Source organism: Hyaena hyaena, unplaced genomic scaffold (genome assembly GCF_003009895.1).
Source record: "Hyaena hyaena isolate Hyena2069 unplaced genomic scaffold, ASM300989v1 scaffold_330, whole genome shotgun sequence".
Taxonomy (NCBI): domain Eukaryota; kingdom Metazoa; phylum Chordata; class Mammalia; order Carnivora; family Hyaenidae; genus Hyaena; species Hyaena hyaena.
In genome coordinates this window covers 359,843-386,989 of record NW_024080961.1, presented here as the reverse complement: position 1 = coordinate 386,989, position 27,147 = coordinate 359,843, and the positions used below count along the sequence as shown (strand labels likewise).

The 27,147-nt window shown below is 40.7% G+C and overlaps 1 protein-coding gene and 1 pseudogene across 3 annotated transcripts; one reads left to right on the top strand and one right to left on the bottom strand.

The window, feature by feature from the left end:
- Positions 1–11,305: 11,305 nt before the first annotated feature.
- Positions 11,306–18,908, bottom strand: SIKE1 (suppressor of IKBKE 1). Of its 3 annotated transcripts, XR_005531213.1 has the most exons (6): positions 18,653–18,908; positions 18,309–18,414; positions 16,825–16,967; positions 15,108–15,221; positions 13,663–14,054; positions 13,185–13,275 (listed from the first exon to the last, which is right to left on the bottom strand). XR_005531213.1 is itself a non-coding variant. In XM_039249100.1 (5 exons), the coding sequence occupies exons 1-5, from the start codon at positions 18,809–18,811 to the stop codon at positions 13,174–13,176; spliced, it is 624 nt and encodes a 207-aa protein (XP_039105031.1). In that variant the 5' UTR covers positions 18,812–18,905; the 3' UTR covers positions 11,306–13,173. The 3 variants fall into 3 exon arrangements, 2 of the variants coding, with proteins under 2 accessions (XP_039105031.1, XP_039105032.1); XM_039249100.1 differs by lacking the exon at positions 13,663–14,054 and having other exon boundaries at positions 11,306–13,275; positions 18,653–18,905; XM_039249101.1 differs by lacking the exons at positions 13,663–14,054; positions 15,108–15,221 and having other exon boundaries at positions 11,306–13,275.
- A 4,425-nt stretch (positions 18,909–23,333) lies between these two features.
- Positions 23,334–23,780, top strand: LOC120243086 (annotated as a pseudogene).
- The last annotated feature ends 3,367 nt before the right edge of the window (positions 23,781–27,147 follow it).

Genomic DNA, 27,147 nt, shown 5'->3' with positions numbered 1-27,147 from the left:
TCTGGCATCATTAAGTAATCAGAGAAACAAATTTAAATGTGCACCGGGAAAAAAGTGCAGTGAAGGAAAGGTGCACAGAGTTAAGAGAGTAAACAGCCTCCAATTCTGGGCAAATTATTTTGAATTCTAGGAGGCGGCAGTATTCTACTTATGATGTTAAAAGATTTTTCTCTTAACTCTGTTGCTATTAGTCCAATTCCATTCCACCTCCGAGCCCTCTTTGTTCTCTTTGATGCCTTCCCATGCTTCCTAGGCAAGGTATTTGCTTCATATTTGCTTTCAATGCTTTCGTAACTCACTCTCTTGTAATTATTAGTTTATACCACCTAGTGATACTTTAGGACAGGCCCTATGACATTCGTCTTTGCATCCCGGTTTCTGACAGTGCCTGGCATAGACCGGTCTCAAAAGCTTGTTGAATGAATAGCACTGAACAATGGTGTAAGAGGTTGTTAGAAATTAATGTTCTTTTGGGGAAGTACAAAACGTTGAATCTATCAAATCAGCTGTTTTGTTTCCTTTGTCAAGTTCTTAAATTGAGGTCTCTCCTTCTCAGCAATAGATTTAGCTGGATATTCTAATCTAATGTTACAGGGAAACTGCCCCAGGCTCTTGCACTAGAAACAAGGTCATGTGAAGCTGGGCTAAAAGTAGAATTAGGTCTAAGAGCATGCATTCTCAAATATCACAGTAATGGGAAATGTAAAAAATAATAGTCTCATTAAATTCTCTATATACAATCCCTATTAATAAGAAAGAATAAGTCTTGATTTCTACCATTACACATAGTTTCTAAATGCCTTCTTAAATCATGGAACCATTCATCCTCATCATTCTGATTATGTCTCAATTGCCTTTAAATTTCTCCTTGATCCACAAGTAGTATCAATTTACATTAAACACAAAATGCAAATATGCATACACCGAGAAGCATACATTTTAGCTTCCAGTGCATTAAAGAAAGTAAAAGATGGAGTCATTTGATTTAAATCACTAGCTTACGTGATTTATTCTTTCTACAAGTATTACCCATAACTAAAGGTGGGTTTCATTTTTAGAAGATCACTACATTTGAAGGCAATAATTTTTTTTTTCAGATTTTGAAATGAAATTAAAAAACTGAAATGGATCATGTTATTTTTTTTTAAACCAAAGTAAAAGTGGAAACTTGTGAAGCCACTTGGGAAATCATCTCCTATACAATGGGGTAGTCACGGATTTTGAGGCGATATTTTGTCTATTCAGGAATAACCCGAAACAAGAAAAAATATACATTATATTTTGGTATTTATCATACCAATTTTTCTTCTCTGAGAAACTTAAATAGGTAATGAAATTGATTATGATTGTGTGTTTTCTTCTCTCTACAATTATCAACAGGCACATGTCTCTGAAATCTATTTGACAATCAAAAGTAAGCCCCCTTTACACATTTATAAGTTTTTTTTGAGCAGTGATGGCAACTGTATAGGATGAGATTTTTGTCAGTTCTCTGTGAAATGAGAAAACTTAGGTCAATGTAGATATTTTTTAAAAATAAGGCTAAGTCTACGCAAGATTTTTAAGGGCTGTTTTTATTCTGACACTATGTCTCTCTTATTTAGGGGAGATAAAGGGAGCTTCTCATATAAAATTTAAGTAACAGTGGATGGTAAGGGATGCACATTCAAGATTTTAGAACAGGAAAACACGTTATAGAGCAGAAACTTTCATAAGGAATAATCATTTCCATAAGAATGCAAATAATTAAGATGAAATCCTAGAACCCTGCTTCCAAAACTTTTTATTCATTAACAAGCCTCTAACAGTTAAAATGCATTATGTAAATAAGAATAATGTAATAAGGATAACAGTATATAATAAAATATTAGAATTTAAATAAGAATAATACAGAAACTTTGTATAATGCTTCACCCCCCCTCTGTTTTTGAGAGAGAGAGAGAGAGCGAGCATGAGCAGGGAGGTGCGGGGGAGGGGGGGTAAAGGATCCCAAGTGGGCTCTGCACTGAGCAGAGAACCTGAAGCAAGGTTCAAACTCACCCGTGAGATCATGACCTAAGATTGGGTCGTTCTCACTGACTGACCCACCCAGGTGCCCCTAATGCTTCCCTTTAAAGTGCCGACACTGTACGTTAAGAGAAGAATTAATGTGGAAATGCTAAGCTGCTGCATTAAAGGTAGTTACCATAACACTTTGGTTCTGGGAATCAGCCAGAGGGAAGGGTAGAGCAAAAGAATATTGTTAAATAAACTTAATTTAGATCATAATGAAACCAATTGCAATCAGAGTGAAATTCAAATTCTTTTAGCATGGCCTACAAGGCCCTAAATGACCTAGTTCCCACTAAATCCCTAACCCCTGGTTCACTGTGACTCAATTCCATTGCTTTTTGGTTTTTCCAATGTTGCAGGTTTGCTTCTACTCAGAACTTGCATGTACTGTTGCCTCTGTCTGGAGTGCTGTTTCCCCATATCATCACTTTGTGGCACTTTCTCATCGTTAACTTTTTAGCTCAAATGTTACTGCCTCACAAAGGTCTTCTCTAAAGTAAAAGTACCCACTGTCACCTTCGCTCTCCATAGTATTAGCTTTGTTTTATTGTCTTCATAATATGTTTTGCTATCCAAAATTAACACACTTAGGAATTTAAATGTTTATTCCTTTTCTTCCTAAACAACAGTCCAAGTTTCAATTCTCTGATTCCTCATTGCATCCCCTAAACCTAGGACAGGGACTGATGTAATAGGAAGTACTTAATAAATATTAATCGAATGAATGAATTATCCATTTAACTAAATCTAAGACATTATTGATTGTACCATACATCATTATTTGCACACCAGCAAGAAGAAAATATATGTTGCCAGTTTCACCCAGACCCAATACTGATATTACTTAAATTTTTATATTTATTAATGGAGCTCTTTTAAAGTTATTTAGACCTAGTTTAGGTCTACTTAGATAAAAGTTTAAAAACATTTTCATCATGTTTCACTCTTGTGTGTATACAAAGTGAAAAAAATAAGCAAAGTAAATTGGTGAAGGTCTTCCTAAAACTTCTTCACAAAGCCTAACTCTTGGGGCGCCCGGGCGGCTTAGTCGGTTAAGCGTCCGACTTTCGCTCAGGTCATGATCTCGCGGTTCGTGGGTTCGGGCCCCGCGTCGGGCTCTGTGCTGACTGCCGGCTCAGAGCCTGGAGCCTGTTTCAGAGTCTGTCACTCCCTCTCTCTCTGACCCTCCCCTGCTCATGCTGTCTCTCTCTCTCCTAGAAATAAATAAAAAACATTAAAAAAAAAACAAAAAACAAAGCCTAACTCTTCCGAATCTCTTTCCTTGTAGTAATAAATTTGACTGTATTTTAAAAGTTCCATGCATCAAGAGACAGCTTTAAAAATTTTAAAGATCTGGGGCGCCTGGGTGGTTTGGTCAATTAAGCGTCCAACTTCAGCTCAGGTCATGATCTCACGGTTAGTGGGTTTGGACCCTGCGTCAGGCTCTGTGCTGACTGCCAGCTCAGAGCCTGGAGCCTGTTTCAGATTCTGTATCCCTTTCTCTCTGACTCTCCCCTGCTCACGCTGTCCCTCTCTCTCTCTCTCAGAAATAAATAAAACATTAAAAAAAATTTTTTTAATTAAAAATCAACAAACTAGAGTATTATGTTTGCAACATGTAAAAGTGACAATGTAGTATTATCATAAATATATACTAAAGTAATATATATAAATAAGAAAAAGCCAAAGAAAAGAAATGGGGGAATGACTTGAATGTCTACATTTAAAAAAACTGTAGAGGTACGGGGCACCTGGGTGGCTCAGTTGGTTGAGCGTCCAACTCTTGATTTCTGCTCAGGTCATGATCCCAGGGTTACGGGATTGAACCCTGCGTCAAGCTTCGCATCGAATATGGAGCCTGCTTAAGGTTCTCTTTCACTCTAGGGCGCCTGGGTGGCTTAGTCGGTTAAGCGTCCGACTTTCACTTAGGTCATGATCTCGCGGTTCGTAGGTTTGAGCCCCAGGTCGGGCTCTGTGCTGACTGCCAGCTCAGAGTCTGGAGCCTGTTTCAGAGTCTGTGTCTCCCTCTCTCTCTGACCCTCCCCTGCTCACGCTGTCTCTCTCTCTCTCTCCTAGAAATAAATAAAAATATTAAAAAAAAAAAAGTTTCTCTTTCTCTCTCCCTCTGCCCCTCTCCCCCACTGGCATGTGCTCTCTCCTCCCTCTCTCTCTCTAATTAAAAAACAAACAAACAACCTGTATAGGCAAATAAGCATTTGAAACTATGTTCAGCCTCATTAGTAATCAGGGGAATGCATATTTGTTTTGAGAGAATTTTAGACTTACAAAAGAATTAGAAAAAGTGTATAGAAAGTTCCCATAAACCCTTCACCCAGCTTTCCATTATGTTAAGCTTACCTAACCATAGGACAATTTTTGAAATGAGGATATTAACTTTGACACAATATTAACTAAACTACAAAATTAATTCAGGTTTCAAGAGTTCTTTCCCTGATATCCATTTTCTCTTCCACAATCAAATCCAGGATCCCAACCTGCATTTATTTGTTAGGTCTCCTTACTCCCCTCCATTCTGTGACAGCTCCTTGTCTTTCATGACCTGGACACTTGGGAACAACATTGGTCAGTTACTTTGTAAACATCCCCCAACTTGTTTTTGTCTGATGTGCCCCTAGGTTAGAGTGAGGAGATGCATCATTCGAAAGAACGCTATGGAGGTGACGTACCCTTCTCATCGCATTATGCAAGGGCGCATAAGATGTTGACATTTATTATTAGTGATGTTTACCTTAATCAGTTGGCCAAAGCAGTGTCTGCCAGGATTATTCGTAGTAAGATTGTTATTTTTCCATTGTACTTAACTAAATGTTTTGGGGGAGATACTTTGGGACTTGACTGAATTGTCCTCTCAAAATTAGTGTCTACTCAGAATCTCAGAACATGGCTTTGTTTGTTTGGAAATAGGGTCTTTGCAGATGTCATCAAGTTTACAATGACGTCATACTCAATTATAGTAAAAACTAATAAAGTGACTTCTGTTCTTAGAAGAGAGACATTTGGATACAGACGCAGACAAACAGGGAGAACACCATGTGAAGACTGAGGCAGAAATTGCAGTATGGTATCTAGAAGTCAAGGAATGCCAAGAATTGGCAGGAGCTAGGAAAGGGGCACGGAACACATTCATTCTCTCTTAGAGCCTCCAGAAAGGACCAACCTTGTCAACACCTTAATTTCAGACTTCTAGCTAACAAAACTGTGAGAGAATACATTTCTGTTGTTCTAAGCTACCCAGCTTGTAGTAATTTGTTATGGTAACTCTAGGAAACTATTAGAAACGAGGCAAATGCCTTTTTCTGCTTAAATTTTAGTTCAGTAGGGGCACCTGTGAACTAAACTAGTGAACTAGGGGCACTAGGGGCACCCAGTCAGTTGAGTTGTCAGCACAGAGCCCACGTTGGACCTTCTGCCCCCTGCACCCCACTCGTATGCTCTCTCTCAAAAATAAATACATATTTAAAAAAAAACCACTTTATTTTTTTTAAATATTTTTTTATTTATTTCTAGGAGAGAGAGACAGACAGACAGACACAGCGTGAGCAGGGGAGGGTCAGAGAGAGACGGAGATACAGAATCTGAAACAGGTTCCAGGCTCTGAGCTAGCTGTCAGCGCGGAGCCCGACGCGGGGCTCGAACCCACGAACCGCGAGATCATGACCTAAACGAAAGTCGGACGCCTAACCGACTAAGCCACCCAGGCGTCCCCCAAGAAAAAACACTTTAGTTCACAGATTACAACATACATTGATGAATCTTATTGAATCTCTTTCTGGCTCATAGATGTGCCAGTTTTTTCCACACAGAATTGTTCTTTGGCCCCCAAGAATACTGGTAACACAGGATTTCCTAAGAGTGCTTCAGTGTGATGTCCAGAATTTTATTTCAAGCTACCAAAAGCCATGTGGAAGGCAGAATTCTGAGATGGCTACCAAGAATCCCACCACCTGGTGGTGTACATGCTGTGTATAGTCCCCCTGCCCTTGAGCACGGGCTAGATCTGTGGATTTTAGAGGATACCTCATATCTCCTTTATGGCAAAAGGATTCATGCAAGTGTAATTAAGATCTCCAATCAGTTGGGTTAATCAAGAGGGAGATTATTCTGGTTGGGCCTATCCTAATCAGGTAAGCTCTTAAAAATGGAGTCTAGAGGGTGGGAGACAAAGGATATCAGGAGACCTGATCTCCTCTTGGCCTTGAAGTCCTGGGAGTTTTACACTTGTACAGAAATGAATTTTGCCAACAACCATGTAAGCTTGGGAGGGGGTCCAGAGCCTCAGATGAGATGCCTAGTTGGTGCTGACACCTTGATTTCAGCCTCGTGAGATCATTAGATGGGAACCTGGTTGAACCCTGCATGGACTGCTGACCTACAAAATTGCAAGAGAAGAAATGGGCATTGCTTTACGGTAGGAAATTTGTGGTCCTCTGTTACATAGCGGTAGAGAACGAATATAGCCATACTCCCAGTTCTTATGCTGGCACTCTCTTGATCTTACAAGAAAGTTCACATGAATGGGAGGTTCACAGAAAACAGCTAAACCCCTATTCCTTTCTCAAATAGTATTTAAAATAGTTCCTTGACCAAAATACCAAGAGCTTACCTTTTGTCCAGTCATGCCACCAAGAACACAGCCCATTATGCTTATGCTTACAAACAACTACGCCACAAATCCCTGCATGTGTAAGACATAGTCCAATTTCAGAGATGTTTAAATATGAAATAAAAATCAAGCTTAGGATCAATAACATACAGAAATCCACTCCCATCATTTTCCTCTTGTATTTTTAGACTCAATGGAATGTTGAGTGAATTGCAGTTCATTCAGCTCTGAAGGTTCGGCCTCCTCTTTGGCATTCTTTGTGGGTTCAAAAGAAAAAGCATCATCTGTGTTCCATTATATTAGCAGATAATAGTCCTTAATTTCCTCTGAAAGTTTCTGAGACACCTGGAAGTGAAATACTGAAAAATGTGCAATATGACTGCTTAATGTGAAATGTATCTAATATAAAGGAGGTGGATGGATAATTAAAATTCAGATATTCGCAAGGATTTAAAAAATGCATAATTGTAGTATTATATATGTATCTCTTAACAATACATTATATAGTCACACAATGAAATAGTGTACATCAGTGGAAGTAAATGACAGCTGTGCACAATAAAATTATCTTAGAAGCATGTTCAGTGAAAAAATCAAATCCCTATAGACTGTGTAAAATATAGTACCCTTTTTATAGGAATCAAAATGGAACAAAACTAAAAACTGTCACTTTAGGGATGCATACATATTTTAGGTCTTTTTCCATGTGACGTAACTACCAAAAAGAGGGTGTAGGGAGGTGGGGAGAATAGGAAAGGAGCATAAATAATAAATGCAAAGTATGCATCATGTTCTAATTCTTTTTTTTTTAATATTTTTATTTATTTCTAGGAGAGAGAGAGACAGACAGCGTGAGCAGGGGAGGGTCAAAGAGAGAGGGAGTCACAGACTGAAACAGGCTCCAGGCTCTGAGCTGGCAGTCAGCACAGAGCCCAACGCGGGGCTCGAACCTACGAACCGCGAGATCATGACCTAAGTGAAAGTAGGTCGCTTAACCGACTAAGCCACCCAGGCGCCCCCATGTTCTAATTCTTAAGTTAGGTGATGAATGATTATGTTTGATAACTTATCTGCATGTTACATATCCTTTTCTAAGTGTCAAGTATTAAAACATAAGTGCAAAATTATGTATTAAAATATTGGCAAAATTTATATTTGCACAGTTGTTTTTTAGACTGTGCTTATTTTATCAGTGTTCTTAATCGACTGAGCCACCCAGGCGCCCGGACTTCAGTGTTCTTAATTAGAGGCAACTCAGGTTAATTTTAACAAAAAGTGATTTTATTAAAAGGCTAATAAGCAGCCCTCAGGATCTCTAAGGCAGCCGGAAAACCACAATTAGAGGCTACAGAGCCTCCAGTCACTTGAGGTAATTGCTTCAGTGAAGATGCCAGTGTGTTGAAGAGACACGGCAGTCTGCACCATGATGTTGCCGGCACTGGATACTGAATGTTGTCACTAAAGCCACTTTGGCTGCTCCTCTGTGGAACAGGATATAGTAGCCAGTGTTGTAGGCCTTTACTCAAAAAGAATTCTGCATAGTTCCTACTTCTTTGTATGCCTAGCTTTAAAGGCAGATGTATCTTCCTTAGCTGCAAAAGAGGCTGGGAAAACATCTGACACTTAAATTTCTTAGGAGGGAGGAAGGCTCGGTCTCATTAGGTGAGGGACTCCCTAACAGGATAGGAATGATATTGGGCAGCCTGGAAAGAAATGACAGTTGTCTGCCACAGCCCATGGCTGCTCAACACCAACACCTTCAACTTTCACTTATTAAGAGTGATTCGGTGAACAGTCAGAGTGGCCAAAATGAACAAACCGGGAGACTATAGATGCTGGCGAGGATGCAGAGAAACGGGCGCCCTCTTACACTGTTGGTGGGAATGCAAACTGGTGCAGCCCCTCTGGAGAACAGTGTGGAGGTTCCTCAAAAAATTAACAATAGAACTCCCCTATGACCCAGCACTAGCACTGCTAGGAATTTACTCGAGGGATACAAGAGTGCTGATGCATAGGGGCACATGTACCCCAACGCTTATAGCAGCACTCTCAACAATAGCCAAATCATGGAAACAGTCTAAATCTCCATCAACTGACGAATGGATCAAGAAGATGTGGTTTGGGGTGCCTGGGTGGCTCAGTTGGTTAAGCGTCCAACTTCAGCTCAGGTCATGATCTCTCTGTTCATGGGTTCGAGCCCCGCATCGGGCTCTGTGCTGACAGCTAGCTCAGAGCCTGGAGCCTGTTTCAGATTCTGTATCTCCCTCTCTCTCTCAGACTCCCCTCTCACGCCGTCTTTCTCTCTCTCTCTCAGAAAAAAAAAAAAAAAAGATGTGGCTTATCTATACAATGGAATACTACATGGCAATGAGAAAGAATGAAATCTGGCTGTTTGTAGCAACGTGGATGGATCTCAAGGGTGTTACGCTAAGTGAAATAAGTCAGGCAGAGAAGGACATGTGTTTTCACTCATACATGGAAAAGGACAAACTTAACAGAATCATGGGGGAGGGGAAGGGGAGAAAAAATAGTTAAGGAGAGGGAGGGAGGCAAACCATGAGAGACTCTTAAATACTGAGAACAAACTGAAGGTTGATGGGGGGGTGGAGGAGAGGGGAAAGTGGGTGATGGGCATTGAGAAGGGCACTTGTTGGGATGAGCACTGTGTGTTATATGGAAACCAACTTGACCATAAACTATACTTAAAAAAATAAACTTGTTTAAAAAATAAAAAAAATAAAATGATTCAGTGTAAAAGGACTTGTCATTGTTAATTGCTTTCTCAATACTCTTTCCTCCTTGCTATTAGAATACTGATTTTATTTTAAAATTTTTTATAGTTTATTTTTGAGACAGAGAGAGACAGAGCATGAGTGGGGGAGGGGCAGAGAGAGAGGAAGACCCAGAATCTGAAGCAGGCTCCAGGCTCTGATCTGTCAGCACAGAGCTTAATGTGGGAGCTCAAACCCACGAACCATGAGATCTGACCTGAGCCGAAGTCGGACGCCAGACGCTTAACCAACTGAGCCACCCAGGCGCCCCTAGAATACTGATTTTATTTGAGGCAGCTAGGTACCCAGCCTCCTTTGAAGATAGAAGTTACCATTTAAAGAGGCAGGCAAATTAAGCCAAGGGGAAATGTCTGGAACTTCAGGGAAAGCTTTGCTTCTCTTTTATAAAGAGGCTACGCAGAGCTGGCACAAGCCATTTCCCCTTTCCTTCTTGCCTTCAGTACGGACATGGAATCTGGTACAGCACCGACCTGTTTGCAACCACAGAAGAGAGCATGGAGGAGGAAAACGGGCATACTAAGAAGGCGGATCTGAAAGACAGAACTGCACTCTTTGTTTGCAGGTAAGATCAGTGATTAAACATTGTTTGGGTCAGTTACTGCACACATGGTCTCAGCTGCACCCTTCTAGAAGAGAGAGGACAATTACGTCTCATGAGTTAAAACTCCATTTATCAAATTCATATTTTCTAATATATGGCCTGTGGTGTTTCTTTTGCACTATTAGTAAAAATAGATTTTGCTAATCAAGAACCACTTGAACTCAGTATTTGGCATTTAAAGGCAGCTTGACTTAGTGGTTAAGAATATGTTTAAGGGTCTCTCTGGGTTGGAACCTTGGTTCCAGTTTAGACAGATGGCATCAGCTCCTTGTGCCTGAGTGTGTGTAAAATGAGGTACGGGTGGAATGGAGATTATATGGGGACTAGAAAGCACCAAGCTTTCCCCTCCTCCCGGCCCCTCCTCTGTATCCTACATCCACATGTTGGATTTATCCTGCGCTGTAACTGTATGTATACTTGTCTCCTCTACCAAATTGTTCTTCGAAAACAGCATCAACGCCCTTCCCTCACCTTTTTTCTATTCATGACTCCAAGTGAAGTGCCTGATACACAGCAGATTAGACATCGTCAAACTAGTATCCTTAGAAGTTATCCTGGATGATTATAAAATACAGATTCCTGGATCCCATTCCTAAATTTCTCTCTCAGTAGTCATTAAACAATTTTGGGGTACACTGAAATAGACCTTCAATGTTTGAATCAAATTATGTGAAAGGTAAGGTAAAAGGTAAAGTCAAGGTAAAAGGTACTAAGGTAAAAATCAGTAATATTTAAGCATTTTTCAAGGTATGTCTAAACTCAGTTTTTATAATTTGATTTGTAATCATTTAATTTTGGATTTCTAAATCACGACGAAATCTCTAAAACCATTTTAGTTATTTATTTGTTTAGTTGAGTGAGAGCGAGAGCCAGCACGTGGGCCAGAGAGAGGGGCAGAGGAAGAGAGTCTCAAGCAAGGTCCAAGTTCAGTGTGGAGCCCGACGTGGGGCTTGAACCAGCAAACCTAGGATCATGACCGGAGTCGAAATCACACTCAACCAGCTAGACCATGGAAGGACTCTTCTAATTTTAGTGTATGTGCTGCCGAAGTGAGCACAGAAGGACTCTTCTAAAACCATTTTAGAAACAACTATTTGTAGACTTCTATAGCTGACTACATTATGATAATTACAAAATATTTCTGAAAAGCCCCGTCTACTTGACAGGTTGCTATATATGTGAAAAATAAACCTTGGTATTTCCTGATAATTAGACTCAATGCAGAATAAAATTAACTGTTATTCTCAAAATGAAGTTTTTATTAGAAATGATATATTTATATTAACACTAGCCAGAATTTACATTATGTTGGGCACTGAGAACTCTTAGACTCAAACTTCAAACTTTGATTTGCCAGGGCGAAAAGTTACCATGTAGAATTATCCTGATATCCAAGATGTAAAGTACTTTATAAACCCCTTAAAAAGGAACATAAGGCAGATAGACACCATGTCATACTTTAACAGGCCATTTGATGACTATCGTTTTTACTGAAAACTGGGTATGGGACCTGACAGATTGTATAGGGGTACCTGCTTCCTGAGTGGAACTGTGGGACATGCAGTGGCATTCAGGACAATATACTTCAAGCCAAAAGGCTGGACTAACGGTTTACTTACTCTTGGAAGACAAAATAAAAATGCCTACACTGGAGGTGGTAGTCTTTTTCAAATTCTGTGTGGGACTTTGAATAGAAATTTGACAAATTCTAAAATACCTCATTATTAAAGACCACCACTATAGGCGAAGCCCTTTCAGTATTACTTGGATCAGATGCTTTTAGGAGATCTTAGTGAGGTTTAATTGTTTTAACTGGAGTTAATTCTTTATGGCAGGACGAAAGTTTACATCATACAAAGTACTAACCAAAAACTTTTTAATACCGTGTCTCTCCTTTGCAGTATGGCGCTTAGTGCTACTGGAAAATATGGACAGGTTTAGGATTAGTTATTTCAATTATTTCTTGGGCAAACCTAATTTGATAGTAACATGAAGTAGTTTGTAAATTTCACGTGTGACTAAACTGAGATGGAAGAATGAGTTGGTGAGCGAGAGTCGCTGACCACTCAGCGTTTGAATCTCAACATTGCTTTGTTGTCTACACAGCATGACGAATGGCGTAAAGTGAATGAAAAGTGAATCCAAAAAGAAAGCCAACCTTCGGTACTAATAATGAAAGACCTCTAAGTAAGTGATGGTTCTTAACTATAAGATAGAAGTTCTATATATAGTAAACAGAATGTAGCACATTAAAAACTGATGTGAATAAACCTATTATATGCTCTTCAACCGGGTAAACCATCCAAGTTGAAGATTTCCTCTGAGGACAATACTGAAAAATTGGCTATTAATATCAAATAGAATAAATAAAAGCTCCCTTTAGGATCTGAACTAAGAGTACTTGTGTATCTGCACATACACAGGACAAATTTCTCAGGATTCTTTGAACAATACAATGACTCTACTATCACTAGAAAAAAGGGACTTACTTTCAAGTATGTTTCTCGGGGATTAGCAGTAGGTTCTCTCAAATTAAAGAGTAAAGACACCAGGTCATAAAGTGCCAACTCTTAGCACCAGAGAGAGAGACTTAGAACTTCATAGGAGGTGAATGATGTTACAAATCAGAGAATCTGCTAATCCAGTGCTAGGGAATTGTATCACTCTTCTCAAATGGAAAAAAAAAAAATCTAGGTTTAGGCCAAATAGATTTAAAAAGCTTATCTCTTTTAAACATTTTTTTAGAACTGTAATTTATATTCCTATATAAAATAAAATTGCTGACTTATAGTAAAAGGTTCTAAGTTTCAGAGATGTGAAGAAACAAGAAGGAACTGGTAATACAGTTTATGTAAATCGAGGTCCCAGAACTGAAAATTAAAAGTCATCTCTCAGAAAAAGGAATGTGAAACTGTGTATTTTCACGAACACACCCAAAAACTGTTTTGTGGACAGCCACTTTGACTTCGAATTCTAAACTGCCACACGATACCTTTAATCAACACTAAATCAAGTCTGAGGCAAGACACTAAATGGACAATATTCAAATAGAAAGATAATAATTTCCTTCCTTGACACTCTCCAGCTGTCATTCAGAAGTTGAGTTATTTGATGGCTTGGGAAACCGTGTCCATTGAGTTTTCCTTCCTGACCTGAAGAGACTCACTGCTGATGGACAATAATTCTCGAAGTTCCTTATTTTCAAGCTGGAAAAAAAAAAGGTATGTTTGCTTCAGTATTTTGACTATCAAGCTGCATCACAGTACATTGTTTTGAACCAGGAACAAAAAGCATATTATTTTAGTTTTAAGCGTATGAACAACATAACTGAGAATTTCCTAAAATACTAATTATTAATAATTTAACATAGGTTTACTGAGTAATTTCTATATAGCATGTGTTAGGACTACAAAGAAAGAAAACCAAAGTCTCTCTCCACCTGAGGCATTCAGTGCTTGTACTTTCTGTGGCTCCCACAAGTTTTACTACTGTTTCTTCTACCTTTTAAATTCCTAATATTTTCATTCTGCTCAGTCTTCTCTCCTGGATGCTCTAAAGTTTTGGAAAAAGGAAGAAGAGAGGAAACTACTCACTGGGTCAACAGCCAGGTACCAGTGGATGTCTTACATACATCGGCTCACAACAACACGGGGGCAGGTACCACTGTCTGCACGCAAGTTCTCTATCAGACAAGGACAGTGTGGCCACCAGAGCCCAAGACTTGTCCCAACTCTGGTAACTGGGATGTGGTACTGCTGGGGTTTCAGTCTGACGCTGGTGTCCTTTCCACTTAACATATGGAGGAAAATGTGTTCCACTTTTCCTAAGGGCTGTTTCCATATTTGAAGTAAATCAGGGATAGTGCAGACGAGGTTTTTCTACTGTTTTAACTAACTCCTAATTCCCACTTGGGACCTTGTCACTCCCTTTGATTTCCAGTGAGGGCAGCTTGCACTCTTCATCCTCATTCTCTCTGTAGCAAATTCTGGGAAACGATAACATTTTTAGGCCTTATCAAGAGTCTACATCCATGGTCATTATATCATCTCCCATAGAAAGTGCTTCCCTTAGTACCGTGCATCTCTCCCAGCACGTAGAAACCATTTCAGTCATGCCAGGACTAGTCTTATCCCTTTCAGTAGGCTCTGTGCAGAGACCCGATCTTTTTCTCTCTGATATTTCTCAAAGGGCCCATGACAGCATCTTGTAGTAAGCAGCAACATTCCAATCATCTATTATGTTTTCTTAATAATTTTATGGGATTCTAACACCCCCAGGCCTTTTTTTTTTGAAACTTATTGCTATTATAATAAAAATATCACATGAAAATAGCTTTTAAAAAATCAAGACTATAACGTTTATAAAATAAACAGCATGCCTTTGGCTTTGTTCCCTAGGGCAACTACTTTTAAAACTTTTATCTATTTCTTTTGGTACTTACTTCCATAGTTAATAAAGGAGTAACTAATAATAACTATTATGACTGTACTATTTCTTACTTATTTATTTATTTATATTTATTTCTGAGAGAGAGAGAAGCATGAAGAGGGGAGGGCCAGAGAGGGAGACACAGAATCTGAAACAGACTCCAGGCTCTGAGCTGTCAGCATAGAGCCCAACATGTGGCTTGAATTCAGGAACTGTGAGAATATGACCGGAGCCGAAATCAGATGCTTAACTGACTGAGCCACCCATGTGCCCCTGAGCTGCTATTTCTTGATCATCAATTTCAGGCATTATCTATTTGACTTCCTTTTATAGCAGAGGAGGGATTCTAGCTCACATGTAATCTACCCCTTCTACTCTCTACCCTCTCAATATGATAATATTTCAATTTCTAGCCAATACATAGTTGGCATTTTCATTATTTAATGCTGATTACATCTACTTTCTTGGAAAGGATGTAGAAGAGGAGTTTTACTTTATATCACGAACACACAGAAAACATCAATACACTGCCGAGGATAGCGATGGCATACCTTCCAGACTCTAAGAAAACTCCCTGAATATTTTGAGCCTATAATAGCAACAATCTTACCTCTAATTGGGCTAGTTTTTCCTGAATCTTACAAAATTGGTCATCGTCCACCTGAACTGCTTTCCTCATCACTTCTCCCATTTCACAGATTCTGTCAATCTGACTCTCAATTTCCTGTGAAGATTAAGATTAAGAAAAGAAAAAGGTAAAAAAGTTATCTTTTCTACAGATATGTTCACAAGAACATGTGCATTATGAATTAAAAAATTCATTTAATCTATGCTACAGAAGTTACACAGGAGTTTCATCATAATCTGAGTCTGGAAAGGCAAAGCCATAATAAAGTTATCTTGTAGTAGAGGCACAAATAATTTGTTTTCAAAAGATTGATTCTACTCAAACCAACCATTGGCCTTTGAACAATATCTCTAAGTGGCTGTTTAACTTCAATTTGAGTATTTTTATTGGCAGGAACTCACCACATTCCAAGGTACTTTATTCTATTGTTGGACATGTCTCTTCGCAAGTTTTTCATGTGAGCTAAACTTTTTTTTTTTATTTTACTTTTGAAAGAGGGTGAGTGAGGTGCAGAAAGAGAAGGGGCAAGATCCAAAGTGGGGTCCATGCTGCTAGCACAGAGCCCGATGAAGGGCTCAAACCCATGAACCGTGACATCGTGACTTGAACTAAAGTCGGACACTAAACCAACTGAGCCACCCAGGTGCCTCAAGCTAAACTCTTTCAAGGTTCAAGTTTTTCCTCCAGATAACAGAAAAGTTTATTTTTCTTTTCTAGATGAGAGCTATTCACATATTTAAAATATTCTTGCTCCCTAAAACTTTTGTTAAGTCAGTAAAATGCTTTCAATGTTAAGTCAGAAAGATGCAAATTTTCTTTCATAAATTCCATGGAGCAAATAGGTGCCAATCTTTTCATCCAGGTTTAAGAGATATAGTACATGTGAATGTACAATGACAACTATGAAGCACTCTACAAACATAAGCACAGTTACTAGGTCCCCCGAATTAAATCATAAGCAACCGAAGTGTAGAAACTATGCCACGTATTTTTTTAAAAACCATACTTCTCTCTAATTACCTAGTATGATGCTATGTAGTTCAGTTTAATAAAGGTTTACTGCCTGCCTGCTATGTGCCAGGTACTATGTTAAAGATGAAAGAAGAATTCATGCTCCTTACAATCAAGGAGCTTGCAGTTTAGTGAAAATACAATAATAACCAACCAAATAGTGGGGCTCCTGGATGGCTCGGTTGTTTGAGCATCCGACTTCGGCTCAGGTCGCAATCTTGCGGTTCATGAGTTTGAGCCCTGCATTGGGCTCTGTGCTGACAGCTCAGAGCCTGGAATTTTCTTTGGATTCTGTATCTCCCTCTCTCTCTGCCCCTCCCCCACGCACTCTCTGTCTCTCTCAAAAATACATAAAACATTAAAAAAATAACCAACCAAATTATTTACTGAGCACCTTCAGCACTACCTGGCATTATGTTTGGTCAAGGAAGTAGGCACCCATTAGTCTTGAAAAGAGATCTTGGTGAGGAAGGGAGGAACCTTAGTCCCACACAACGAAAGGCGCCCGAACAGCCCCTTATTCCCTTCTTTCTATTCATATCCTTACAAAGGTACAGGCAAATCAAAGCGAAGGTGATAAACGTGAAAGGAAAACAAGCTTACTTTTCTTCGAAAACAAGCAAACAATTTAAAACGATTCAAGATTTCAATCCTGTTCATTTAGCACTTATTCCTCAAAGTTTCTTACTGCAGAGTGAGACTGGTGAGCTTTCAGGACCGGTTCAGCATCCACAGCCTTCTTAGCAATCATTAATTGTAACATCTGTTTCCGGTACTTGCTCATGATGAGCTCCAAGGCATCCTGGTGTTCCTCCAGGGAGACCCATAGCTCTATCAAAAAAACAAAATAAAATCACTTGGCAGTGATGTCTGGGAGCTAGCTCTCAAAGCCAAAACTCTTTCCAATTGGAATTAATGACACTCCATGAGATGTCGTGAATGCAAAGTTATAAATCAGTGTTTAAGTCCATAAAACTCAACAGTTAAGGTCTATCTGAAAAATAACTTTCTAAGCAGAGGCAGCATAGCTTGGTAGAAACAACATGGGATGTAGAATCAGAAGACACAGGTTTTGGTTCAATTTTGTGAGTTTCTAAGCTTACTACTACTGCTATGCAAATCATTTAAGCCCTCCGAGCCTATTAACTGTGTTGTAATATTAAATACCGGCCTACCTACCTCAAAATGAAGATATGAGATTATAATGGGATGATACATGTGAGAGCTCTCTGTAAAACGGACATACAAATAACTTCATACTAGGGGTGCCTGGGTGGCTCAGTCGGTTAAGCATCTGACTTCAGCTCAGGTCATGATCTCATGATTTGTGTGTTCGAGCCCTGTGTCGGGCTCTGTGTTGATTGCCAGCTCAAAGCCTGGAGCCTGTTTCAGATTCTGTGTCTCCCTCTCTCTCTGACCCTCTCCTGCTCACACTCTCACTCTCTCTCAGAAATAAATAAAACCTTAAAAAATTAGGGGCGCCTGGGTGTCTTAGTCGGTTGAGCGTCCGACTTTCGCTTAGGTCATGATCTCGCGGTTCGTGGGTTCGAGCCCCGCGTCGGGCTCTGTGCTGACTGCCAGCTCAGAGCCGGGAGCCTGTTTCAGTCTGTGAATCCCTCTCTCTGACCCTCCCCTGCTCATGCTGTCTCTCTCTCTCTCTCTCTCCTAGAAATAAATTAAAAAAAACATTAAAAAAACCTTAAAAAATTAAAAAAAAAACCCAAATAACTTCATACTATCACTAATAATTTATTCATCAAACCTGAGAATATATAGACTGAGGATAAAATTCCTTTCTTCCACCTTGCACCAGAGCATTTTTAAAAACCTCTGCAATTTAACTTTGGAGTTTATGTCAATTAATAAAAAATTTAAGCCCTTGAGGATATTAACTGTTTTCTTATGCAAATATCCATGCGGGGATACACAAATATGCCTTGCAATAATTCAACTCTACTAGGCACCCTTTTGATAAGCTGCCTCTAAATACAAAACGAGATGACCTTAAAAAGAGTAATGTAACAAACGTTACCGTTACTGGGCCAGCACGGTATGACGCTTTTGAGAAGTACTAATCAGGAGATCATAGAAAATGTGGTTAGTCTGGCAAGAACTTTTGAAACGTTACTGGGTATTAGAAAATCATAACTACAGAAAAAAGGCCTGACTAACCTCTGTTTTCCTGCTGCAAGTCTCTAATCTGTGTGTTCTCTTGGGACAGCAGAACGTGCGGTTTGAATTTGGACATATCCTTTATATCGGATGCATCTTCTTGATACTGGACAAACAGATACAAACTGAGCGCGCCGTTAACAGAACAGCCGCGGATGCAACCGAAGCAGCAGGAGTCGGGGCTCCAGGGCGGCGTTCCCAGCCCCGACCCCGCAGAAAGGTCTCACCGCCAGCCGCTGCGAGCAGGCGGACCTCTCTGGCCGGCTTCCCACCTTCCTTCTCCCCCCTCCACACCCCTCCGACGCGCAGAACCTGCGGGCCCGGCCCCCTACCCTCCGCCCGACCTGGTCCGGAAGCGCCGTCCCCGCCTCCCTCATAGCGGCCACCCGCCGGTGCAGCGCGGCTGACTGGTCCACCAGCGACTCTGCGGCCGCGTCGTGCTCCCGCAGCCGCTCCAGCAGAGTCTTAGCGTCTGTCAGGATCTTCTCGATGGTGCAGCTCATAGCGGTCTAGGAGCACAGCCCCCAGCCCCGCTCACCTACGTGAACCTGCGCCGAACCTGGCTCAGCGTTAGAGACGTCACTTCCGGTATGTGTAAAAGGCGCCGCGGCGGCCGTCATATGCGCCTGCGCAGTGGCGGCCCAGTCCGCGGGTGACCCACTTTAACCGGCGGCTGCCCTGCAGCCCCGCCCTGCAGCCCCTCCCTGCAGCTCCTCCTTGCGCGGAGGCCTGGCTCCGCCTGCAGCCCCGCCCTACAGCCCCACTCCGCAGCCTCGCCCCGCAGCCCCGCCCCGCAGCCCCGCCCCGCAGCCCCGCCTTGCTCGGAGGCCTGGCTCGCCCTTGGTTTCTGTCGCCCTCCGCGGGGTGGTCAACTTGGCTGGTGGTCCGAGTTTCTTTTTTCACTGTGGGTTGTGATTGATGTGGATTGTTAGTCATCTTTAAAAAAAAAAAAAATTGGTGCTTGGCTTCTTTTTAAAATTAATTCTTAAAAATTGTGGTAAAATACACATAAAATGTAGCATCTTAACCATTTTTGATGTTTATTTATTTTGAGAGAGAGCTAGAGCAAGTGGGGGGAGGGCGGAGGGGGGGTGGAGAGAGAATCACAAGCAGGCTCCACGCTCTCAGGGCTGAGCCGGATGCTGGGCTCGATTCCATCAACGGTGAGATCCTGACTGAGGCAGATACAGTTAGACGCTTAACCCAGTGTAGCCATTTTAAAATGTAAACTCTAGTACTGTGTAAGTGCATTCCCTTCCTTACGAAGCCGTCACCACCATCCAGTTCTAGAGCACCTCCAGAGCTCTTCATCTTGCAAAACTGAAACTCTGTGTCCATTAATTATTAACTCTCTATTTTGCATTCCTCCCGGCCCCTTGTAACCACTCATCTACTCTGTCTCTATGAATTCGACTGCTCTAAATACCTTATATACAGTAAGTGGAATCATGCAAATCTTATTTTTTGTGTGGCTAGCTTATTTCACTTAAAGTGTCATCAGAGGTTATCTATACACTTCAGAATTTACTTCCTTTTTAAGGCCGAGTGATATCCCATCATATGTACGTGCCATATTTTGTCCATCCATTCATCCATTGATGAATAGGGGCGTTGCTTATCTATTTGAGTCCCAGCTTTCAATTCTTTTATGTATTTACTAGAAGTGGAATTTTCGCTGGGGTCATATAATAATAATTCTACCTTAGGGTTTTTGAGGAAAGATCATACTGTTTTCCACAGTGGCTGTACCATTTTACGTTTTTAGCAACAGCGCGTAAGGATTCCAATTTCTCCGCATTCTTGCCCACACTTGGTGTTTTCTTTTTCTTGGATTTTTTTTTATAGCCATCTTTATGGGGATGAGATGCAGTCATTATTTTCTGCTTGCCTATGTTTTCCCTTCTAATTAAATTAACAAATAAAAAATTTAACCAGAATGGCAATGACTTTCATACTATTGGTTATATTGGTTTATAAGCGTTTACCTTTTCAAGCTTGTATGCCAATCTTTGTTCTTTTTCATTCATTACGTTAATGAATATTTTTGGTGAGCCTCCTTTGTTTCAGGCACTGTTTAGTGTCTAAGAATGCTTCAGAGAATGACACAAGATCTCTGCCCTTAGGGGGTTTATATTCTAATGGGAGAAAGAGTTCATACTCTTATAAATAATTGAAGTTCATGACAGCATTAGGAGCCTGGTAAAAGAGGCAAGAGCCTCAGAGCAGCAGTGACAGGTTGGAGAAGCAGCAGGGAAAGGACTAGGCTTTTTACTTTTATATTTCAATACATGGCATAATGGAGACATTCAGTAATTGTCAAGAGGGCGATGGGGAACCAGTTCAACACAAATAACAAATCAGGACCACTGACTGACAGGAGAAAGAATAATGTAGAGCCACAGATGTAAAGAGGTTTCATTCATTAAAATAGAACAAAATACCCTCCCTGAGTGATCTCTTTCACTTATTCACGTTTGACTTCCATTCAGGGATGATGGTTCTCAAATTCATCTCTGTAGTCCCAATCTTTTCCCTGAACCTAGAGTATATATGTTTGTTTCTGGTGACCTCTCAGAACAATGTGACCCATAAAATGTAGTTATGGAGGAAAACAGTACACAAAACTATATAAGGATTAATAAATGATTAAATCAGCTCGAGGAAAATACACACTGTAATGTCCCTCTGGGAAAGTGGCTGATTTCTGACATGGAGCCAGGCAGCCAGGAACGTCTGACCCGCCCTGCGCAGAACGCCGCCTGCTTCTTTTGGGTCCACTTCTCTGCTTGCTCAGAGACCACCTGTTCAGATGAAACTTACTGCTTATGCTTCATCCACCATAACGTACCTGCCCGAGTAGTTCTGTTTTTTTCGTGAAGTCATCCTCTGATCACTAAAAACAATCCTGGCATTGATTAACGATCATATTCTCGATAAATATGGGACTGTGCAGTTGTTCGGGGTGACAGTCATTCTAAGCTGTCGTCCCCTGCTCCCTTTTCTCTTTTACAGCTGACTTGTTTGCGCCTGATTCCTCTCCCATGCACAGTTTTGGAAAGCGGCATTTGGTTGCCTCTAGGGTATTTGCAGAGGGACAAGGTCAAAACCTGATCTCATCGTTGTTTATCTAGGTTCTTCTCCCTCTGTTTCAGTAGAGAGCACATTCATATACCCACATGCTCAAAACAGCATCCTGAAAGTTGTCCTTTATCCTTCCTATTTATTCTTTTTTTTTCTTAAATCGTTTATTGTCAAGTTGGTTTCCATACAACACCCAGTGCCCTTCCTATTTTTTCTTTACAGTTAATTAGTTATCAAAGCAATCTACCTTCTTTATATCATTAGGACATATCTCCTTCTTTTTATTCTCACTGCTACCAGGTAGTTGGACCATCACCTTTTCTCACCCAGATGCAGCAGCAGAAGACCCTGGTCTTCTCCCTACCTCAAGCCTTCTTCTCTAATAGCGCTCCCTCAAGGACACCACAAGCCATGCCGCCCTCTCCATGGTGGCAATTATCCTTCTATGCCCTGCCCATGGTAGGGCTGAAAACGGGACTGGTCATTCTCATTCCCCCATGACACTGCCAAGCAATTACTTGTACTTGATTGTGGAAAACCTCCACTTTATTTAAAGTTTATGTCATCCAGCTCAAGAATCTTCTATCCTTCCTTATTGTTGTCAGTTACTACTTTGTGTAGTCTTCTTTATTCATAGAAGATTTGAAGAATTGGCTTACAGTCTTTTTGATCATTTCATTGGTTTGCTCTCATCTTGGGTGACATTCATGTCTATGTGGGCAATTTATCTAATGTCTTCCTTGGCCTCCTCATTTCTAGAGATGTTGAATTTATTTTGGCCATCTATGACCATATGATCATTCACCAAGAATTGTTCCTCATCGGGAATTTTTTAAATGTTTTATTTATTTTTGAGACAGAGAGAGAGAGAGCTTGAGGCAGGGAGGGGCAAAGAGAGAGGGAGACACAGAATCTGAAGCAGGCTCCAGGCTCTGAGCTGTCAGCACAGAACCCGACATGGGGCTTGAACCCACGAACCATGAGATCATGACTTAAGCCAAAGTCAGATGCTTAACCGACTGAGCCACCTAGGTGCCCCCCTCATTGGGAATTTAAACTTTCAGGGGCATGTGGGTGGATCAATCAGTTGAGCATCTGATCAATCAGTTGAGCTTGGGTCTGTGCCCCTCGCCCATTCATGCTCCCTTTCTCTCTCTCTCTCTCAAAAATAGTAAGCATTAAAAAAAGGAATTTAAACTTTCATATCTAATGATTTGACTGCAACTTTCCTTTTAATCTGTCTAGTTCTTGCAGTCTTTTCTCCCACTACTGTCTCTGACCTCATCCAGCTCTTCCATTTCTGAATATGTCCATAAGCTCTCTACCTCTATCACATTCTTTTCTTATGGTCTAATTTTCTTTCTCTGACTAGACAGGGAGTTTATGATAGGCAATCTGAACCACAGTCTCTCTAGTACCCTTAATTTCTGTGCATATATTATTAACTAATATTAATCATTAGTTAATAATATATGATATATTTTAATTATCAAGTAATAGTTACATATTATGATAAATAATATTTATTGCATATAATTATATATTATTAATTAGTGATTATTATTAACATACATTATTTTTTTCTTTTAAGTAGGCTTCATGCCCAATGCAGAGCCCAAGACGGGGCTTAAACACGGGTCTCAGATCAAGACGTGAGCTGAGATCACGAGTTGGATGCTTAACCGACTGAGCCACCCAAGTGCCTCCGTGCACTTTTTGAAAAAGCCAAACGCAAACAGTAAACTCTAAACGTTGACCAATGCTATGATTCTAGTAGTGGTTAAAAGAGGATGCAGAAATAAGGGAGAGTTTTTGTTGTTATTTTTGCTTTTATTTTTATGAGCAAGTATTGAGTATGTTTGTAGCCTCCGTGTGGGAAGGATCCAGTGGAGGAAGACTTAAAAGAAAGGAGGGGGACATTTGAAAGAGGAAGAACCAGGATAAAAGGGACATGGTAACTATTTAACACATCTTTGCAGAAGGTACTATCCCCACAGTCGGAGCCACTGCTGCTGCCATTCTATCTCAACCCCCTATGCCAGGATCTTGGAGAAGACCTTCAAGTGGCACTGCACCTTAGAACAAAGAATAAAAGATGCCCATTTTACCCAAGAGCAGCATCCTATCCAAATCCCAGTGATAACAGAACTGTGAAAGGGTGAGAAGCAGTTTCCTATCCTGGATAAAACTGAGTTCCTTGCACCTGATCACATCGAAATGAGTGAACTCATCAAAAATAGTTAGCAGACTCTTACATTTCAATGCTAATCAAGTTTTCTTCCTGGCTGTGAATGCCCATCTATCAAGTGCATGAAAGTGAGAAGATGAAATGGTTTCTGGTATATGGTATTTGCCTCTCAGGAGACATTTGGGATGAAATTGTTGGTCTAAGATTAGAAAACTGTGTCTCTTTTATTTTGCTCCTTTGTCCTCTCTATAGTAAGTTTTGAGCTCTCATACCTATTTTTTTCATGTTGCTGCTAACTAGGGGCTTTCTAGGACTTGGTCTTGAAAAACCACAGACCTTCATAATTATGGTAAAAGAAATCTCCATAAGATAAGGAAAAATGTTCAGTCTTTTAGAAAGTCAGAAAAGTAGATAATTGTTTGTATCATAAAACTTCTTGTAAATGTTAATTCTAATTAGGAGACACCCTGCCTTCTCAGAGATTGTTGCCGTAGTCTGTGAAAATAACCTTTAACATCTAAGAAGTCTGTAATTCTGACTGGCTGTCTTACTTAATAATTTATTGCTCTGGTATTAATATTTAAGTTGACATCCCTATTTCCTAAAAGATATGTCCAAGCCCTAACTCCCTGTACCTGTACCTGTGACTGTGACCTTACTTGGAAAGGGATTTTGCATTTGTACTTAAAAAAGGGATCTCAGGATGAGATCATCCTGGATTAGGGTGAACCCTAAATCCACTGACATTTGTCCTTAGAAGTGACAGAAAAGGGGGCACCTGGCTGGCTTAGTCGGCAGAGTGTACGGCTCTTGATGTCGAGGTTGTGGGTTTGAGCGTTGGTGTAGAGATTACTTAAAAGATAAAACCTTAAACAAAAAGAAGTGACAGAAAAGAAGAAGACATACAGAGTCAAACAGAGAAGGTCATGTGATGGAAGCAGAGATTGGAGTACTGTGTTTACAAGCCAAGGAATGCCAAGATTTGCCTACAGCCACCAGAAGTTAGGGGAGAGGCATGGAATGGATTCCCTCAGAACTACATGGATTGAAGCCAGGGCCCATATCATATTTTGTGTGGTGGGAAATAGATCTTTCCTGAATACCATGCTTGTTCCCACCATTGGTCATCCTTGATGAGGAGATGTGGCTCCTAAGCCGAGAAGGCCAGCCTGTTGCTCTGGCCAGGTCTGGGAAAGAGCAGGAAGGAAAGGATAAAAAGCATTGAAAGGGCCCCTAACTTTGGGAGGAGACTGTCATTCTACAACACTATGGCCAACTGAAGATCACTGGTGGGGAACCCTCTGTGGTAAAGTATTGCCCAGTGGATACCAGGGCAATGATGACTAAAATTTTGTTTTAAATAATCTTTTCCTGTGTTGTAGCTTCTTTTATCTTTATTTTGTCATTAACATTTTAAACAATATCTTTGAGAGAGAGAGAGAGAGACACAGAGTGTGAGCAGGGGAGAGGCAGAGAGAGACACACACACAGAATCCAAACCGGGCCGCAGGCTCTGAGCTGTCAGCACAGAACCCACAAACTGTGAGATCATGACCTGAATTGAAGTCGGATGCTCAACCAACTGAGCCACCCAGGTTCTCCTGTGTTAGAACTTTTTAGAGAGCAGAAATCTGTGGCCAGTCCTGGCTTTCTAAGTCTTGGCAGAGTAGGTCTGAATGTGGGAAGTGAGAAGCTTTCCCTAGTGCCGCACCGCTTAGCCAGTATGGCAAATGTGAAAATGTCAGCCGTAGTCAGGCTGGTACTGTTTGCGGCTCTGTATTGAACGTCATTTCCTCTCCAGTTCTGTTTCCATCTGACCCTAATTCTTGGCTTCACCTCTTATTTACAGTTCTGCTCCTGCTCAATAGACTGGCATCAGTAGTTGGTATTTCCTGTTGGACTTTTGGCCTTTCCTCAAGGATGTGGCTGACAGCCACTTTAGTATTTCAAGTCTCAAAATCAAGCTTTGTTTGGGGCTGATGAAAGTGCTCTAAAATTAGATTGTCATGAGGTTGCACATGCCTGTAAACATAATAAAAACCACTGAAATGTACACTTACAATGTATGAGTTTTATGGTATATGAATAATGAATATGGTTATGAATTAAACTGTTAAAAAGTCAAGATCACTGGCCAGCACACAATAAACATAAGAGTAGCTTGTATTTTTAGAGTATTGACTATGAGCCACAAAATGGCCTGAAGGTTTTATTCATAATTCTCCCCACAACTGTATGAAGTAGGTATTATCATGTCCCTACTTTTACAGAGAAGGAACATGTCATATTCTCCCTGCTTTATAGCTTCTGTGACAGAGCCAAGATAAGAAGTCTGGCCTTAGGGCTGATTGAAGTGAATCAGAAGGTAGATCATTTCTTTCTTTCTTTTTTTTTTTTTAATTTTTTTAAATGTTTTATTTATTTCTAGGAGAGAGAGAGAGAGACAGTGTGAGCAGGGGAGGGTCAGAGAGAGAGGGAGTCACAGACTCTGAAACAGGCTCCAGGCTCTGAGCTGGCTGTCAGCACAGAGCCCGACGCGGGGCTCCAACCCACGAACCGCGAGATCATGACCTAAGCGAAAGTCGGACGCTTAACCGACTAAGCCACCCAAGCGCCCCAAGATCATTTATTTCTTGCTACATAATAAACTACCCCCAAACTTAATGGCTTAAAACAATAACTGCTTTGTTCATGAGTTTGCAGAGTAGTCCCTGTGGTCTGGGTCAGGCTGGCTGATTCTGGTTTGTGATTGGCTGGCTGGCAGGGGGCTAGGTGGGAAAATATTTAAGTTGATTTTCTTAGTCATTTTACATTGGCTGCAGGAGGCATATATAATACTGTCAGTTGAAGCATGGTGGAAGTTTAATTTTCCAAATCTTGCATAACAGTTATTCTTCATTATCTAGAAGAAAGAGAATACAAACAACATATTGTATTCTTTAGTAGTTTAAGTATTTCAAGCCCCAAATCAGGCTTTGGGGGTGATGAAAATGGTCTAAAATTAGACTGTGGTGCTGACTGCACAATTCTGTGAACAGGCTAAAAATTGGGTATTTGGGTTGTAATAGCGTGAGTGAGGCGGCGGTTCACTTAGATTACTTCTGTTAGTGTCCCTTTGAGACCTCAGTCTAATCTTTCACTTAGAGACTATCCTGAAGATATTTTACTGTCTTTTGTTTTAGTTTTGAAGGAACACTCCTGCAGTTTATCTAAATAATCAATTTCCTCTTAGCTCTATCGTCTCATAGAACAGGAATTCACTTTAGGCTCAGCTCCCTCTGCCTCTGTCGGTAAGTAGTCTTAGAATCCTTTATTGTATTGGACTTACCTAGCTAAAACTTAGGGGATTGTCTCCTTGGCCATTTGAGATGCTGCCTCAAGCTTCTGCCTCCAGTCACTCCTTTTTGCCCATTTCTACAGTCTTCTCCCTGATGGATGGTTGCATGTCCCAGTAGATGAGAACTAAAATGTAGTCTTAGGTTTATTTCCTAATACTGCCCCATTGGGCCACTCAGCTTAGTTTGTCTGTTCTTCTGATGGTCTTGTACGAGATGGGCCGTGTTCAAGGAC